This window comes from Triticum aestivum, chromosome 1B (genome assembly GCF_018294505.1).
Source record: "Triticum aestivum cultivar Chinese Spring chromosome 1B, IWGSC CS RefSeq v2.1, whole genome shotgun sequence".
Classification (NCBI taxonomy): domain Eukaryota; kingdom Viridiplantae; phylum Streptophyta; class Magnoliopsida; order Poales; family Poaceae; genus Triticum; species Triticum aestivum.
The window spans coordinates 83,439,206-83,453,447 of record NC_057795.1 but is presented as its reverse complement, the minus strand read 5'-3'; the positions used below and the strand labels follow the sequence as shown (position 1 = coordinate 83,453,447).

General features: G+C 48.6%; 1 protein-coding gene across 1 annotated transcript; it reads right to left on the bottom strand.

Moving 5' to 3' along the window:
* Window positions 1-484: 484 nt before the first annotated feature.
* LOC123077366 (uncharacterized) lies at window positions 485-8,279 on the bottom strand. The gene is made up of 2 exons (XM_044499644.1): window positions 7,890-8,279; window positions 485-833 (listed from the first exon to the last, which is right to left on the bottom strand). The coding sequence occupies exons 1-2, from the start codon at window positions 8,277-8,279 to the stop codon at window positions 675-677; spliced, it is 549 nt and encodes a 182-aa protein (XP_044355579.1). The 3' UTR covers window positions 485-674.
* Window positions 8,280-14,242: the final 5,963 nt, after the last annotated feature.

Genomic DNA, 14,242 nt, shown 5'->3' with positions numbered 1-14,242 from the left:
TATACGTGTCCAGATATCCACGACATGATGTTGATTAATTGGAAGACCCATTGATTTGAGAATTCGTACACACTAAGTTAATTAGTAGGTACAGATGCGCTAGTTTACTAACAAGGACTCTGTCAAGTCATCTCGTTGGGAATATTAGTTAATTAGGTGATAACATAGTAAACTAGGTAGGCGGGAATACATTGGGCGTACACATGTCTTAGGCGTCCAAGTGTCCCGTGCTCCTGTGCTTTGCTCAATCAATGATCAAGCTGCGTGATTCCATTTGGCCTAATTGTCATCTTGATTGATTGGTTCATTGTGTGTACGTATTGTTTACCAGCTGATCGATGCTAACTTGATTAATTAGCATCAGCTTAGGCTAAAAATGATAGTATCCAGTTGTTTTGCATCAAACTTAATGGTCATGCCTCGCTGGCTAGTAGACTAGCTTACTTCGATCATGAACGATATGATTTTTTTTCGAAAAGGGGGCTCCCTGGCCTCTGCATCAAGAGTGATGCATACAGCCATCTTATTAACCATAAAACAAAATGTGCCAACAAGGTTTCAAAGTCTCAAACTGAAACACAGAAAAGGCAGCTCACATAGAGCCTAAAAGGCTAGATAGACAAACTAGCCAGGAAAAGACGTCACAACCGGCTGGCTACAAATAGATAGGTAAACTAATTTCCTATCCTATTACATGACCGCCATCCAAACCGGTTGAAGATATCCCGATCTACCATCTCCCAACGGATAGATCCAGTAACCAAATGCTCCCTGGCCTCCATCGGAGTGAGTAGCGACCACGAACAGATCAGTGCCGTAGCTCGGAAAATAACCTGCAACAAATGAATCCGTGATGTTCTGTTAAAAACCAAATCATTTATGCAATTCCAGATAGTCCACAGCAAAGCGCAAACTCCAACCCGAATATGTCTTGCTAAGTCAGGCTTAATCTCATTAAGCCAAGTCCCAAATAATGCGTTGACAGAAGTCGGTGGAGTAATATTAAAAGCAATGTGAACCGTCCGCCAAAGGACTTTGGCCAACGGGCAATCAAAAAAGAGGTGCTTAATCGTCTCATCCCGATCACAGAAACTACACCTAGTAGGTCCTCTCCAATTACGCTTTATCAAGTTATCCTTTGTTAAAATAACTTATTTATGGACAAACCACATAAACACTTTTATTTTCAAAGGAACTTTGCCATCCCAGACATTCTTGGAAGTTGGAATGGAGCTCGAATTAATAACATCAATATACATTGATTTAACTGTAAATACTCCAGACCTAGTCAACTTCCAGTGTAATTCATCGGGTTGGTCAGAAAGTTGAACCTCCATCAGTCTCCTAACTAAATGGAGCCAAACTTCCCAACGATTGCCCGCTAGCGACCGTCTAAACTGAATATTAAGGGGAATAGATTGAAATACCGTTGCAACAAACACCTCACGTCGTTGAGCAATACGATATAAAGACGGATATTGAATGGCCAAGGGTGAGTCGCCAAGCCAAGTATCCTCCCAGAAACGTGTACTAGCACCGTTTCCAATAACAAACCTCGTCCTATTGAACAATGATTGTTTGACTTTCATTAGTCCTCTCCAGAAAGGCGAATCAGTCGGTCTGACTGTGACCTGGGACAATGTTTTAGTCTGGAGGTACTTGCTGCGAAGGATCTGCGCCCACATGGTCTCACTCCCATATGAGCGCTTCCATAACCATTTACTAAGAAGGCATCTATTCTTAACTTCAAGATTCTCGATACCAAGACCCCCTTGGTCTTTGGGTCGACAAATAATATCCCATTTAGCAAGCCGGTATTTTCTTCTAAGTTCATCACCCTGCCAAAAGAAGCGCGATCGACAGAAGTCCAGTCTTTTCCTAACACCAACTGGAACCTCAAAGAACAATAAGAGGAACATAGGCATACTCGTGAGCACCGAATTTATCAAGATTAACCGGCCTCCGTATGACTTGAGCTTACCCTTCCAGCAACTCAGTTTCTTCTCAAATCTGTCCTCGATACACTTCCATTCTCTGTTCGTCAACCTACGATGGTGTATCGGAATACCAAGGTAAGAGAATGGTAAATTCCCCAACTCGCACCCAAACAATTGCCTATAAGACTCCTGTTCGTCTTTGGCTCTACCAAAGCAGAACAACTCGCTCTTATGAAAGTTAATCTTTAACCCGGTCAATTGTTCAAAGAGGCACAACAGTAGCTTCATATTTCTCGCCTTGGCCAAGTTATGCTCCATAAAGATGATTGTATCATCAGCGTATTGAAGGATGGAGACACCTCCATCAACAAGATGAGGTACCAAGCCACCCACTTGACCATTATCCTTAGCCCTTCCTATCAAAATTGCTAACATATCCACCATAATGTTAAACAGAATAGGGGACATCGGCTCTCCTTGTCTGAGGCCTTTACGTGTCTGGAAGTAATGACCTATATCGTCATTCACTTTAATTCCCACACTCCCTTTTTGCGTAAATGATTCGACCTACCGGCGCCAGGCGTCATCAAAACCTTTCATACGCAATGCCTGTTGGAGGAATGACCACTTGACCTTATCGTACGCTTTTTCGAAATCCACCTTAAAAATTACTCCATCTAATTTTTTGGAGTGGATTTCATGGAGCGTTTCATGAAGGACAACCACCCCTTCAAGGATGTTTCTGTCCGGCATGAAAGCAGTTTGGGATTGTTGCACCATAGAATGCGCAATCTCTGTGAGCCTATTAGTCCCGACCTTGGTAAAGATTTTGAAACTCACATTGAGGAGGCAGATCGGCCTGAACTGCTCAATTCTCACAGCATCCGTTTTCTTAGGGAGCAATGTGATAGTTCCAAAATTCAAGTGAAATAATTGAAGCTGTCCAGAGAATAGATCATGAAACATAGGTAGCAAATCCCCCTTAATAATGTGCCAGCACTTTTTATAGAACTCGGCCGGGAACCCATTCGGTTCGGGAGCCTTATTTTTTTTAATTTGTGCAATAGCATCAAACACCTCCTTCTCTGAGAACGGGCCAACCAAGATATCATTATCGGCAGCAGACAATTGAGGCACATCCTCAGTCCTGGACTCATCGAGGGACACACAATTATCCTCCGGAGGTCCAAATAACTGCCTATAATACTCGGTAATATAAGTTTTGAGATTATCCCGTCCTAAAATAGTACCCTCATCTTGTTCAAGTTGGAAAATACGCTTCTTTCTGTGCTTACCATTGGCAATCAGGTGAAAGAATTGAGTATTGGCGTCCCCTTGGACCACTTTGCGGACCTTAGCTCGCAAAGCCCACTTCAACTCTTCTTCGCGGAGAAGTTCTTTCAACCTCTTATCCGCCTCAGTTTTAACCTGGAGCTCAGCAGGCAGCAAAATCACGGATTCGGCTTTTATGTCCAGGGCCTGTATAAGAGAAAGGAGCCTATCCTTTTCAATCTTATACACCCCACTGAGGTGCTTAGCCCAACCCCGTAAGAAACTTCTCATATGCCTAATTTTATTCTACCAACGCTCGACCGCCGTCCTACCTCCTACACCCTTAGCCCATTCCCTGGCAATAAGGTCTAAGAACCCCTCACGTTCGAACCAGGCCATCTCGAATGAGAAGGTGTTTTTGTTTCCCACATGGTTCGGCTCCCCTGAGTCCACGAACAATGGTGTGTGATCGGATATTCCCCGCGAGAGAGCTTGTACCGTAACAAGAGGGAACTTCTGTTCCCACTCCACGCTCGCTAGAACTCGATCAAGCTTTTCATATGTCGGGTTTGGCAAAGCATTAGCCCAGGTAAACTTTCTACCAGAAAGCTCTATCTCCCTCAGATCCAAGCTTTCAATAATGGTGTTGAACATAAACGACCACCTGCCGTCAAAGTTATCATTATTTTTCTCCTTTCTCCTCCTAATGATATTGAAATCACCCCCGACCAACATCGGAAGCTGCTCAGACCCACAGATTCGACAAGGTCCGCCAGAAACTCCGGTTTAAGCTCGGGCTGTGCGGCACCATAAACCGCCACCAAAGCCCAGTTGAAACCATCAACTTTAGACCTAACTCGAAACTTTACCGCGAAGCCGCCCATCACTACACTCCGGACTTCAAGGGAATCACATCTCACACCCAGCAAGATACCTCCCGATCGTCCTCGCAGTGGTAGGCAATGCCAATCAAAATCAACCCCACCCACAAGAGAGGAAAGAAACCGAGGCGCAAAATTATCTCTACCAGTTTCAGAGAGAGCGATGAAATCTAATCGATGCTCCAGAGACGCCTCAGCGAGAAACCTTCGTTTAGCCAAGTCCTTCAGACCTCTGCTATTCTAAAAGATTCCTTTCATAAGTCATCATGAAATGTTTTTGCCGTACAAATCCTAGCACTCATACGTACCGCGGACGCAGGATACACCTTCCGCTTCCACTTACGTTTGGGTTTACTATTGTCCAACATCCTGTCCTCATAACCGGGCTCTGGTGGTTGGTTCACTACATCCTCTACACTAACTTCCTCCTCCTCGGATTCAGTAGTGGATGGTGCAAGGTCCACACAAAAATTGTCAAGCACTCTCACCCCGAACGCATCAATCTCAACATCATTCATAGGTCTCACCGCCGCTAGGTTTTGAATGGTTTCTAAAGCGTGTTCCGCTTCCAGATCAAGGAGATCATTAACCGAGTTGGAAATTTCAGCATTGGTATTCCCTAGCGAAACCCCTACTTGATTTGCATTATTTATAATCTGATCCGTAGAAAAATGCAAAATAGAATTGGACAAGTTGACTGACATACCGGTTGTGACCTCAATGTCATGAAGCTTGGCCGCCCTCATAGCGCACCTCTGCTACATGTCATCAACCTCCGGGTGGTCCAGGAGACAAGAGCTCATCCATCTCCCCTCAGAGACCGGGTTGGGGATCCAGCCGAAGGAAATAACCTCCTTCCGAGTAGCGCCACTCGGAGGAAGTAGTGGCGGAGGGCTCCCACGATGAACGGACATGAGGCCGGGGGGTGTAGGTGCCGGAGCCACCTGCCCGAGCACCCCCCCCTGTCCCAACCCTCAAGCCTGAGGGCGTCGCCGTCCCGATAGCCGAAGGCGAGGGAAGGACCGGGCCACCTACCCCTGACTCCCACAGAGCACCACAGGAGAAGCAGCCGGTGCCGAAAGGGAAGGGTCCGAGGCCACCTGCCCCATACGGTCCCCCTCACGGCCGACCAACGACGGCGAGGCTGGCATCGCCGGCGTCAGAGTAAAGGGAGAGGAAATCATGGCCACCTGCCCCGAACTCCCCCCCTAGGCAGAGCCACCGACTCAGCTGCCATCTGTCTGCACGCGACCGCAGGGGCCCTGGGAGGAAAGGAACCACCTGAGGCTCCATGTTCCTCCCCCCCCCCCACGGTCATCTCCGAGTGGCCCGTCACACAGTCACCCACCACAGGACGAACAGCAGACACAAAATCCAGCACCGGGAGCGAGCACTCAAAAGCATCATCAGACTCCACCCCGGTCGCTCCAAAGCCTAGGTGGAGCAGACGCAGGCTCGAAAGATCCAAACCGCAACATGTTCTTAGGTACCGACGAAGATGGGGCTGACTCTACCCCTGATCCAGTCTCGGGCAACTGAGCCACTGGTTCCGATCCGTTGGACCTCTCTCGTCCAGCCTCATCAGTCGGATCCTCCCTAGCACCAACACTGTCGTCCCCCTCGTGCATATCCACATCATCACCAATAACCGCCTCAGCAAACAACTCAGAATCCTTGAACTCAATCTCAAGAGGGAATACCTCTCCCCTATAAGTCCAGTTAACCACATCCGGGATGAACTCGATGTCCAGAACACTCACTCGCAATCTGGCCACCCCATGGGCGCGAGTGAATGCCATATCCACTTTCTCAGTTTTGCCAACCATGATACCCAGACTAGCCACAACACGAACATCTGTCAGAGCCTCAGAGGGTGCCCCAGAGAAACGTAGCCACACCTGAGTAAGGGGCTTCCCCTTAGGCTCCACTTTCTTCCACTCTTGGAACTCAAGAATGCAATTAGTGCCAGGCACCTTACACATCCCAAAGCTCAGCAACCGCCGCAAGTCCTCTACCGACGGGAGGTCAACCTTGAACACGCGCTCCTCAATGAGGATAAGCTCCCACTGAAAATCTCCAGGAGCCAGTTCCTGAAGCCTCTGCACAATCTGAGCTTCAGAGACATCTCCCTGGGTAACCTTCACAATTCCAGTAGTTAGGCTCTGCGTCTCAACTGGAATCTCTCTCGCAACTGGGGACTCAAAGAGCATCAGCTCGGCACCATATACTTCATACATTGTAAGAGCCGGAGCCTGCTCACACAGAAGCGGGCAATCCCCCGAGGCATGTGCTGGCTTACCACACGTATCACACAACTCAGCCACACACTCAGCAATGAAATGCCCCTTCTCACCGCATCGATAACAAAGCATTTTTTCCTTCCTACGCGCCCACTTGGACGCCCTCTCAGACTCAGACCTGATACCTGCGTCATCTGAAGCGCCAGTCATAGCAACATCCTGTTAGCCAGAGCCATGACTACCTTCATAGCCTCGCTAGTCAGAGCGGTCGCCTGAGAGGAATTAGCCTCCACCCCGGACGCCTGATGGTCTACAACGGCATGCGGCGGATGCTGTCTGCGGAAGCCACGACCACCACCTCGACCACGATGTTGACCACGGTAGCCACCTCTCTGCCGAGAGTCCGGCCCAGAAGCACCCTCAACAAAACCGCCCGGAGGGCCAAGGAAGGGCCGCTCAGCAGAACCATCACTCTGCCAAGCATAACCACGGCCACCTCCCGTAGATGACGATCCACGGTGTTGACCATCCCCATACGCATCATAACCATCATCTCCCCATTGTCCCCGGGGAGGATTAGAAGACTGTGCAGCCACCACGTTCTGTCTCGTCTGCGCTTGTCCCGAGCGCTTCTGCGCCAGCCTCGCGACATAGTGAGGTGGTGGCGCTGCACGAGGCGGCACGCCGGCAGTATTGGTCTGGCCCACCGGCCGTGAGCCAATGTTTTGGACAGCCGGCCGAGGGTCATTGGTCACCGACGGTCTCGGCGGAGCCGTTCCGCGCCCCACAGCCGAAGGAGCCGGAGGCCTCGGCGGAGCAGCGCCGCGCTCCATAGTCGAAGAAGCTGCCGCAGCCGTAGACGGCGACCGTAGACCCGGAGCTCCACGACCGTTCGCCGGAACCGCGCCCACTGCCAGCATCGGCCGTGGGCCGGTAGGATTGCCACGCCCTGCAGCGACCACCAGTCTGACTCCCGGCATTGATCCACGCCCTGCTGGCAGGGCCGGCCGCTGCCCTAGTGGATCACCACCACGTCCAACCGGCGGCGCCCCGTTCCCCATTTGGTTCCTCGGATCAGCCGACGGTGCACTCCCCCGCCCAGCCATGGCGAGAGGAGGGATGCGGGCTGCACGACCAGGTCCGCAGCGAGGGAAGCCAGGTACCCCCGTACGCTTGACAACCCTAGGCGGCGGCAGAACAGATTGAACACGCCGCTCTTCGACCCTGCATGGATCAATACGTAGAGGAGGCGCGTCAAGGCTCTCCTGGGCCACATACCCAGTCAAGGCCTGTCCACTAAGCCTCTCCTCGGCTCCCCCATGATGGGCCTCATACCCATGCACGGGCACACACACGGCCCGCTCATCTGCGGCCCCTTCATGGCCCAAGAGAGCATTCAAACGAGCATCCCTAGCCGCCCGGATCTCAGGCGCCGCTCGGATCTCCGGCGCCGGTGACAGCCCCGCCGATCTCCCCTTTCTCTTCTTTTTCTTACGAACGACATGGGTCCAATCATCGTGCGGGAAGAAATCTGATAAAGATAGGGGTTGGATACTAACCTTAGGTAGAGGCCCTTTCCAAGGCCGGATCGCCGTCGCCGCCGTCCTCCGGTGAATGATCCGGCGAACAACCTCCGCCCTGTCCTCAGAACACAGCCCGATCCGCGCCGGATCCTCGGCCGGCACAATCTCGTCGACCAACGCAGCCACCTCTTCCTCCGAGTAACCAGGGGCGAAGGCCTCGCAAATCACGTCGGATGGCGTCGGTGAGTAGTCGACCGGCGATGTGCCGGCTGGATCCCCGTCGTCATCCTCCTCGTCATCCGAACCCGCGAGGACCCAGAAACGCCCCCCTACACGCCTTGTGGAAGGGATCGCAGGCCCCGGCGGCCGACTCGCGGTGGTCGCCGCGGGCGCCGCCCGAGTCGCCTCCCGAGTCGCCTCAGTCATGATTCCGTCGAATCACTATATATCTTCACCATGATGCTTTTGTACATTTGACGTTGTCAGCTATGGGTGTTATGCCAATTGGTTAATTTATTTGTGACCTTAAGTCACCACTATTTGTTTGATTGTGAGAATGATGTTTCGTAATTAAGCTATATTATATTTTTCGCAAAAAGAAAATATTTTTTCAAGTGCGGTCACTGACACTTTCTAGGCACCACTATACATGATGCTTTAGTTATAGACCCAATACATGCTGAAGATGCAACTTTGAATGATATTACATATTTATAGTTAGTATAATATTTTATTGTTTTCTTGATATAGCTCACCGTTCATTGCCCAATGATATTTATAGTTAGTATAGAAGAGGGCAATAATACTTATCAACTGATTAATCCAGCAACACATTTGGTTGCTTCATGAAAATTCAATAGCACAGCCCTTACTAAAAATGGAACAAAATTCAATGTTTCCCATGCAAAATCTAATAATTTCTCCAAGTAATTTTGTAATAATTAGCAACACTATGGAAACTTTTGAGTGCACAATTTCTGATTTATTATTGTCTACCCATATTTTTGTGTACCCAACATAATATGGTCAGACTTTTCTTCAAGAAGGAAGTTGACAGCGGTTTCAAAAACATGCTCAACACTGTACAGGAGCACATCGAGCTCTTTTCGTGTTGGCGGGGAAGCATGCACGATTTACTCGTGCAATGCAGCAACACTTCTTCCATCTCTTATCGTTCTTCTTTACTTTGCGGCATTGAGTAATCAGAGTGCGCAGTTTGAATCGAACAAATGCACACTAGCTTGCAGCCTAGATGTTCTCTGCTATAAACTAGTTAGGCGCATTTCACGATTCAAACAAAGAAGAATTGATTGTATGCATATAAACAACAGATATTGCATGCGAGGTCCCCCCCCCCCCCCCCCCCCGGCCCTCGCGTCGCCCCCCTGGGCGACTCGGGGGCGACTAGGGTTCCGCGGCCGCCGCCACCCCCCTCCACTCCTTTCTTCCCCTCGCCGCTACCGGAGACGACCGCCGGGAAGCCTGCGCGGGCGCCGGTGAAGGTGGCGGCGAGGATCTCGGCGCTCCATCCCCTCTCGGAGGCCTGCGGTTCCTGGGGCGGCGGCCCCAACCGGAGAGGCGGCGTCGTCGGGCGGTAGGCGGCGTTCGCAGGGGTGCTGGCCAGTGTGCCTGGCCGCGCGGGCGGCGGGTGGTTGGCGGAATCCGGCCGCGGCGCGAAGATTCTTCGTCAGATCTGGAGGTTCGAAATCCCTTCCCGGCTACCTCTCTCTCGCCGTCGGCGGTGGCTTGTGATTTGCTCTCTGGCCCTGGCGTTGCTGCGAGTTGGTGGCCAGCTAGGGGACCGGGGGAAACCTTGGCCGGTCCGGCCGGTCCGGCGGCGGCAACGCCCAAGGGCGCTGCTTTCCTCCATGGGGGCGCAGCCGAGGTCTCCTGCTTCCACCCTGACCCACCCTGCCCGGGTGAAAACCTTATATCCTCTCGGATTTGGCGGCGGCGGCGCCTTGCGCGCCGTGACCTTGCTGGAGGCGCCGTTAGGGAGGCGGGATGCGGTCGGGAGGCGCTGCAGGCGAGGGACGGAGCTGCCTCCTCTTCATCGTCCGATTCCACGAAGCGTATTTCCACCTAGCTGGGCATGGACCGTGGCGGAGCGGCCGGCTAGGGATATCCCAAATTGAAGTGGCCGCACTATGTCCACCTTCCGATGTGAGGGCGGCATTCTTCGAGCTCTAGGGTGAGCTCCTCGAAACCCCGACGGTGCGGCGCCTATGAGCCATGGCGAGGGGGTAGGGTCCCTCTTCGGTGATTGAGATGGAAGATGTTGTTCCCCTTCTTCTCTAGGTGTTCCTGGAGCATGGCCATCTTTGAAGGTCGGATATGCCCTGCTTTGCTGCTCTGCTTTTCCTCATATGATCCTAGTGTGGAGTGCTCAGCCTTTGCAAGCTGTAATCTTAATTTCCTTTGCATTAGCTGCTTGTGGAGGTTGTAGTTAGCGTTTCAGTCCAGTGTTCCCATTGTATCTTTCTGACCGCTGTAATTTGGTTGTTTGCTGTAACTCCTGGCCGGTTGATGGCTTTGTTAATTCAAAGCCGGGCTCCTCGCGAGCCTTCGTTCTAAAAAATAAATATAAACAACAGATATACATACACCGAGGAGTACATCCTCCTTTGACGGAAAAAAGAGAGGAGCATTTTTTTTAAACGGAAGAGGAGCATATATTCACATCATTACTGCCATTAATTAACTTCATTATACATTCATTAGTAGCTAAGATTAAAAATACGGACTTCCCACAAAAATGAAAACATATTAGACATATGGACCACATTGCCACCTCCGATTCACCCTTCATGGGTTCGATTCCTTTCATCCTGGCCTACGCATTTCGGATGCAATCAATGGTGTGGGTGCAATGGGAGAGTTGCTATATGCCGCCTGGACTGAGATCCAGTGATATGCCATGGGCATGTCACGGCGTAACATGCCGTTGGATAAAAAATGGACTGCCCAGATTAGGTGTTGTGGCAGAAAATAATGTAGACATGCCCTGTGTATTCTCCCAGTAGCACCATGTATTGTAGACACACACTGTACCTGGTGTACTGTTTATACTGATCTGGCCTGTTGATTTCCAATTGAAAGGTCGAAAGGCGGGGGGGGGGGGGGGCAATTATTGTTCACCGGTGACATGTCCATGGCATGTCACTGGATCTAAATCCACGCCGGCACGCCGAGCAGGAAGACCATAGAAATACAACCCATTGAGGTGTTCACTGCTTTGTCCGCGTCTTCTTCTCCTCCGAAATCACTAGTTAAGGGGTACCTCTTGCAAAGGTCACCCCCCACCACCTTTTCTTAAACCGTGCGTCCAAATTCCAAATTGTTTTCACCGTTGGATTTCTTATGGTGAGATGTTCGAAACTAGATCCCTGCTAATAGGTTTGATGAACTTTTTTCACAAAAATCTGGGAACCAATAACATAAAAAATATAATCTAGTAAAAAAAGAAAACGGGAAAACATGAACAACCGAAAAAACCTAAATAACAAAAAAAGGGAAAAGGTTAAAAAAAACAAAGCCAGAAGCACGATGTCGGTGTCAAAATCGACGGATCTCGGGTAGGGGGTCCCGATCTGTGCGTCTTAGGCTGATGGTAACAGGAAGCAAGGGACACAATGTTTACCCAGGTTCAGGCCCTCTAGATGGAGGTAAAACCCTACTTCCTGCTTGATTGATATTGATGATATGAGTAGTACAAGAGTAGATCTACCACGAGATTATAGAGGCTAAATCCTAGAAGCTAGCCTATGATGATTATGATTGTGATCGTGATCGGCCTTCTAAGGACTAACCTCTCCGGTTTATATAGACAACGGAGAGGGCTAGGGTTTACACGGAGTCGGTTACAAGGAAGGAAATACAATATCCGGATCGCCAAGCTTGTCTTCCACGCAAAGGAAAGTCCCATACAGACACGGGACGGAGTCTTGAGTCTTGTATCTTCATGCTCCAATAGTCCAGACGAAGTATATAGTCCGGCCGTCCGGATACCCCCTAATCCAGGACTCCCTCAGTAGCCCCTAAACCAGTCTTCAATGACGATGAGTGCGGCACGCAGTGTTGTCTTCGGCATTGCAAGGAGGGTTCCATCTCCGAATACTCCAAAGTAATTATCGAACACTTAGACCATGTCCGGATCTGCGAGACGATCCTCACATACCATCGTAGGGAACATAGCATAAATCTGATCTGCTGGGAATCTTCGTATGTCGTGACCTTGCATCGTGGCCCGGCCAAACATGAACCGGTGTTTCTTGGCCCACCTCGACTCGCGTTGCGAGGCGGTTTTATTGGCACGCCCTGCCAAAGCAGAGATCGCGGTCCTCTTATTACGGGATCTTCCATCAATGTGTAATAAGAGAGAATAGCCATAAGTATTGAGATCGCGGTCCTTTTCCAGCCAGAATTCTAGCTGCCGGCATTCCCCCTCTTCATGGTAAACCTTATAAAATAAGAGAGAATAGCCATAAGTATTGAGATATAATGTGTAATAAAAGCCCATAATGCAATAAATATTGATATAAAAGTATGATGCAAAATGGACGTATCAACTCCCCAAGCTTAGACCTCGCTTGTCCTCAAGCGGAAGCCGAAATCAAAAAATATGTCCACATGTTTAGAGATAGAGGTGTCGATAAAGATAAAATACGGACATGAGGGCATCATGATCATTCTAATAACAGCAACATATATGGATTTTGTTATATGATTTCCTATGTTCAAGTAATAAGCAATTCACAATGTCAAGTATGGTTCAAAAACTTCATTGGGAACTAACAAACTATAATCTCAGTCGCTGAAGCTATTGCAATTTGTCATAACATCAGAAAGAGTCAATAATAGAGCTTTTCAGCAAGCTCACATACTCAACTATCTCGTAGTCCCCTATAATTGTTAACACTCACGCAATACTTGTGGTTATAGAGTTTCAGCCGGACACTGAGAAAGATAGGGGCTTATTGTGTTGCCTCCCAACATATTCACCTTTAGGTGATGTCAACAATAATAGCCTATGCCAACTTACAGTTAATTGGATATATGTATCATGATCTTTCAAACACGAGGAGATTGCCAAAGGATAAAAATAAAAAGGGAGAGGTGAGTATCACCTTGACTCAAGCATTAAAGTAAAACATAAAGTAAAAGATAGGCCCTTCGCAGAGGGAAGCAGAGGTTGTCATGTACATTTAGGGTTGATGCACAAAATCTTAATGCAAAAGAACATCACTTTATATTGCCCCTTGTATGTGGACCTTTATTATGCAATCCGTCGTTTTTATTACTTCCACAACAAGTTCGTACAAAGCTTATTTTCTCTGCACTAATAAGTCATACATATTTACAGAACAATTTTTATTGCTTGCACCGATAACAACTTACTTGAAGGATCTTACTCAATCCATAGGTAGGTATGGTGGACTCTCATGGCAAAACTGGGTTTAAGGATATTTGGAAGCACAAGTAGTATCTCTACTTGGTGCAAGGAATTTGGCTAGCATGAGGGGAAAGGCAAGCTCAACATGTTTGGATGGTCAATGACAATATACTTTAACTGAGATGTCAGAAAACATAAACCATTACGTTGTCTTCATTGTCCAACGTCAACTATTTTAGCATGTCATACTTAATGACTGCTTCACAATCATAAAAGATGTCCAAGATAATATATTTATATGTGAACCCCTCTTTACTTATCACTTCCTATTAATTGCAACAATGACCAAGGCTACGTTCATCAACTCTCAACAATTTTTATGTCTCATACTTTCTATGTGTGAAGTTATCACTATCCATAAGATCAATATGAACTCTTTTGTTTTGTCTACTTTCTCAAGATCATAGCAACATAGCAAAGCCCTTGACTCAACACTAATCTTTATTATAGATAGCACACAGACTCGATTACATAAAGAGATCGCAAAGCAAAACTCAAAACTACTTGATATCAAAACTTCGAACTAATAGATCAAGATACTACTAAAGGATCGAACTAAATAAAGCGGTAAAGATAGGAGTGTGATGGTGATACGATACCGGGGCACCTCCCCCAAGCTTGGCAGTTGCCAAGGGGAGTGCCCATACCCATGTGATTATTTCTTCGGAGGTGGTGAAGTAGGAGTTGTTGCATTTTTCTTCTCTAGCTTGCGTCTGAGGTTAAAATTTTCCTCCCTCAGATCCTCATTCTTGAGCTCAAGTTCCATTATCTTTTTGCATAGTGCTGCCTTGCTGTCCTGCAAAAAACATGGTGGGATAGATTGGACCTTAGGGAGGCTTGACTTCTTGAACTCCACATGCATATCACCAGGTTGAGGTAGTGGATCGTCCTCTTCATCGGAGCTTGTCTCCTCCTTCCTCTTTGGATCATAGTCTTA

What these genes read in the sequence shown, in the direction of transcription:
- LOC123077366 (XM_044499644.1), bottom strand. Translation starts at nt 8,279, where the DNA reads ATGACTGAGGCGACTCGGGAGGCGACTCGGGCGGCGCCCGCGGCGACC. An exon ending in GGAAAGGGCCTCTACCTAAG is followed by an intron (nt 834 to 7,889) that starts GTTAGTATCCAA and finishes CATTTGTTGCAG; the next exon opens with GTTATTTTCCGAGCTACGGC.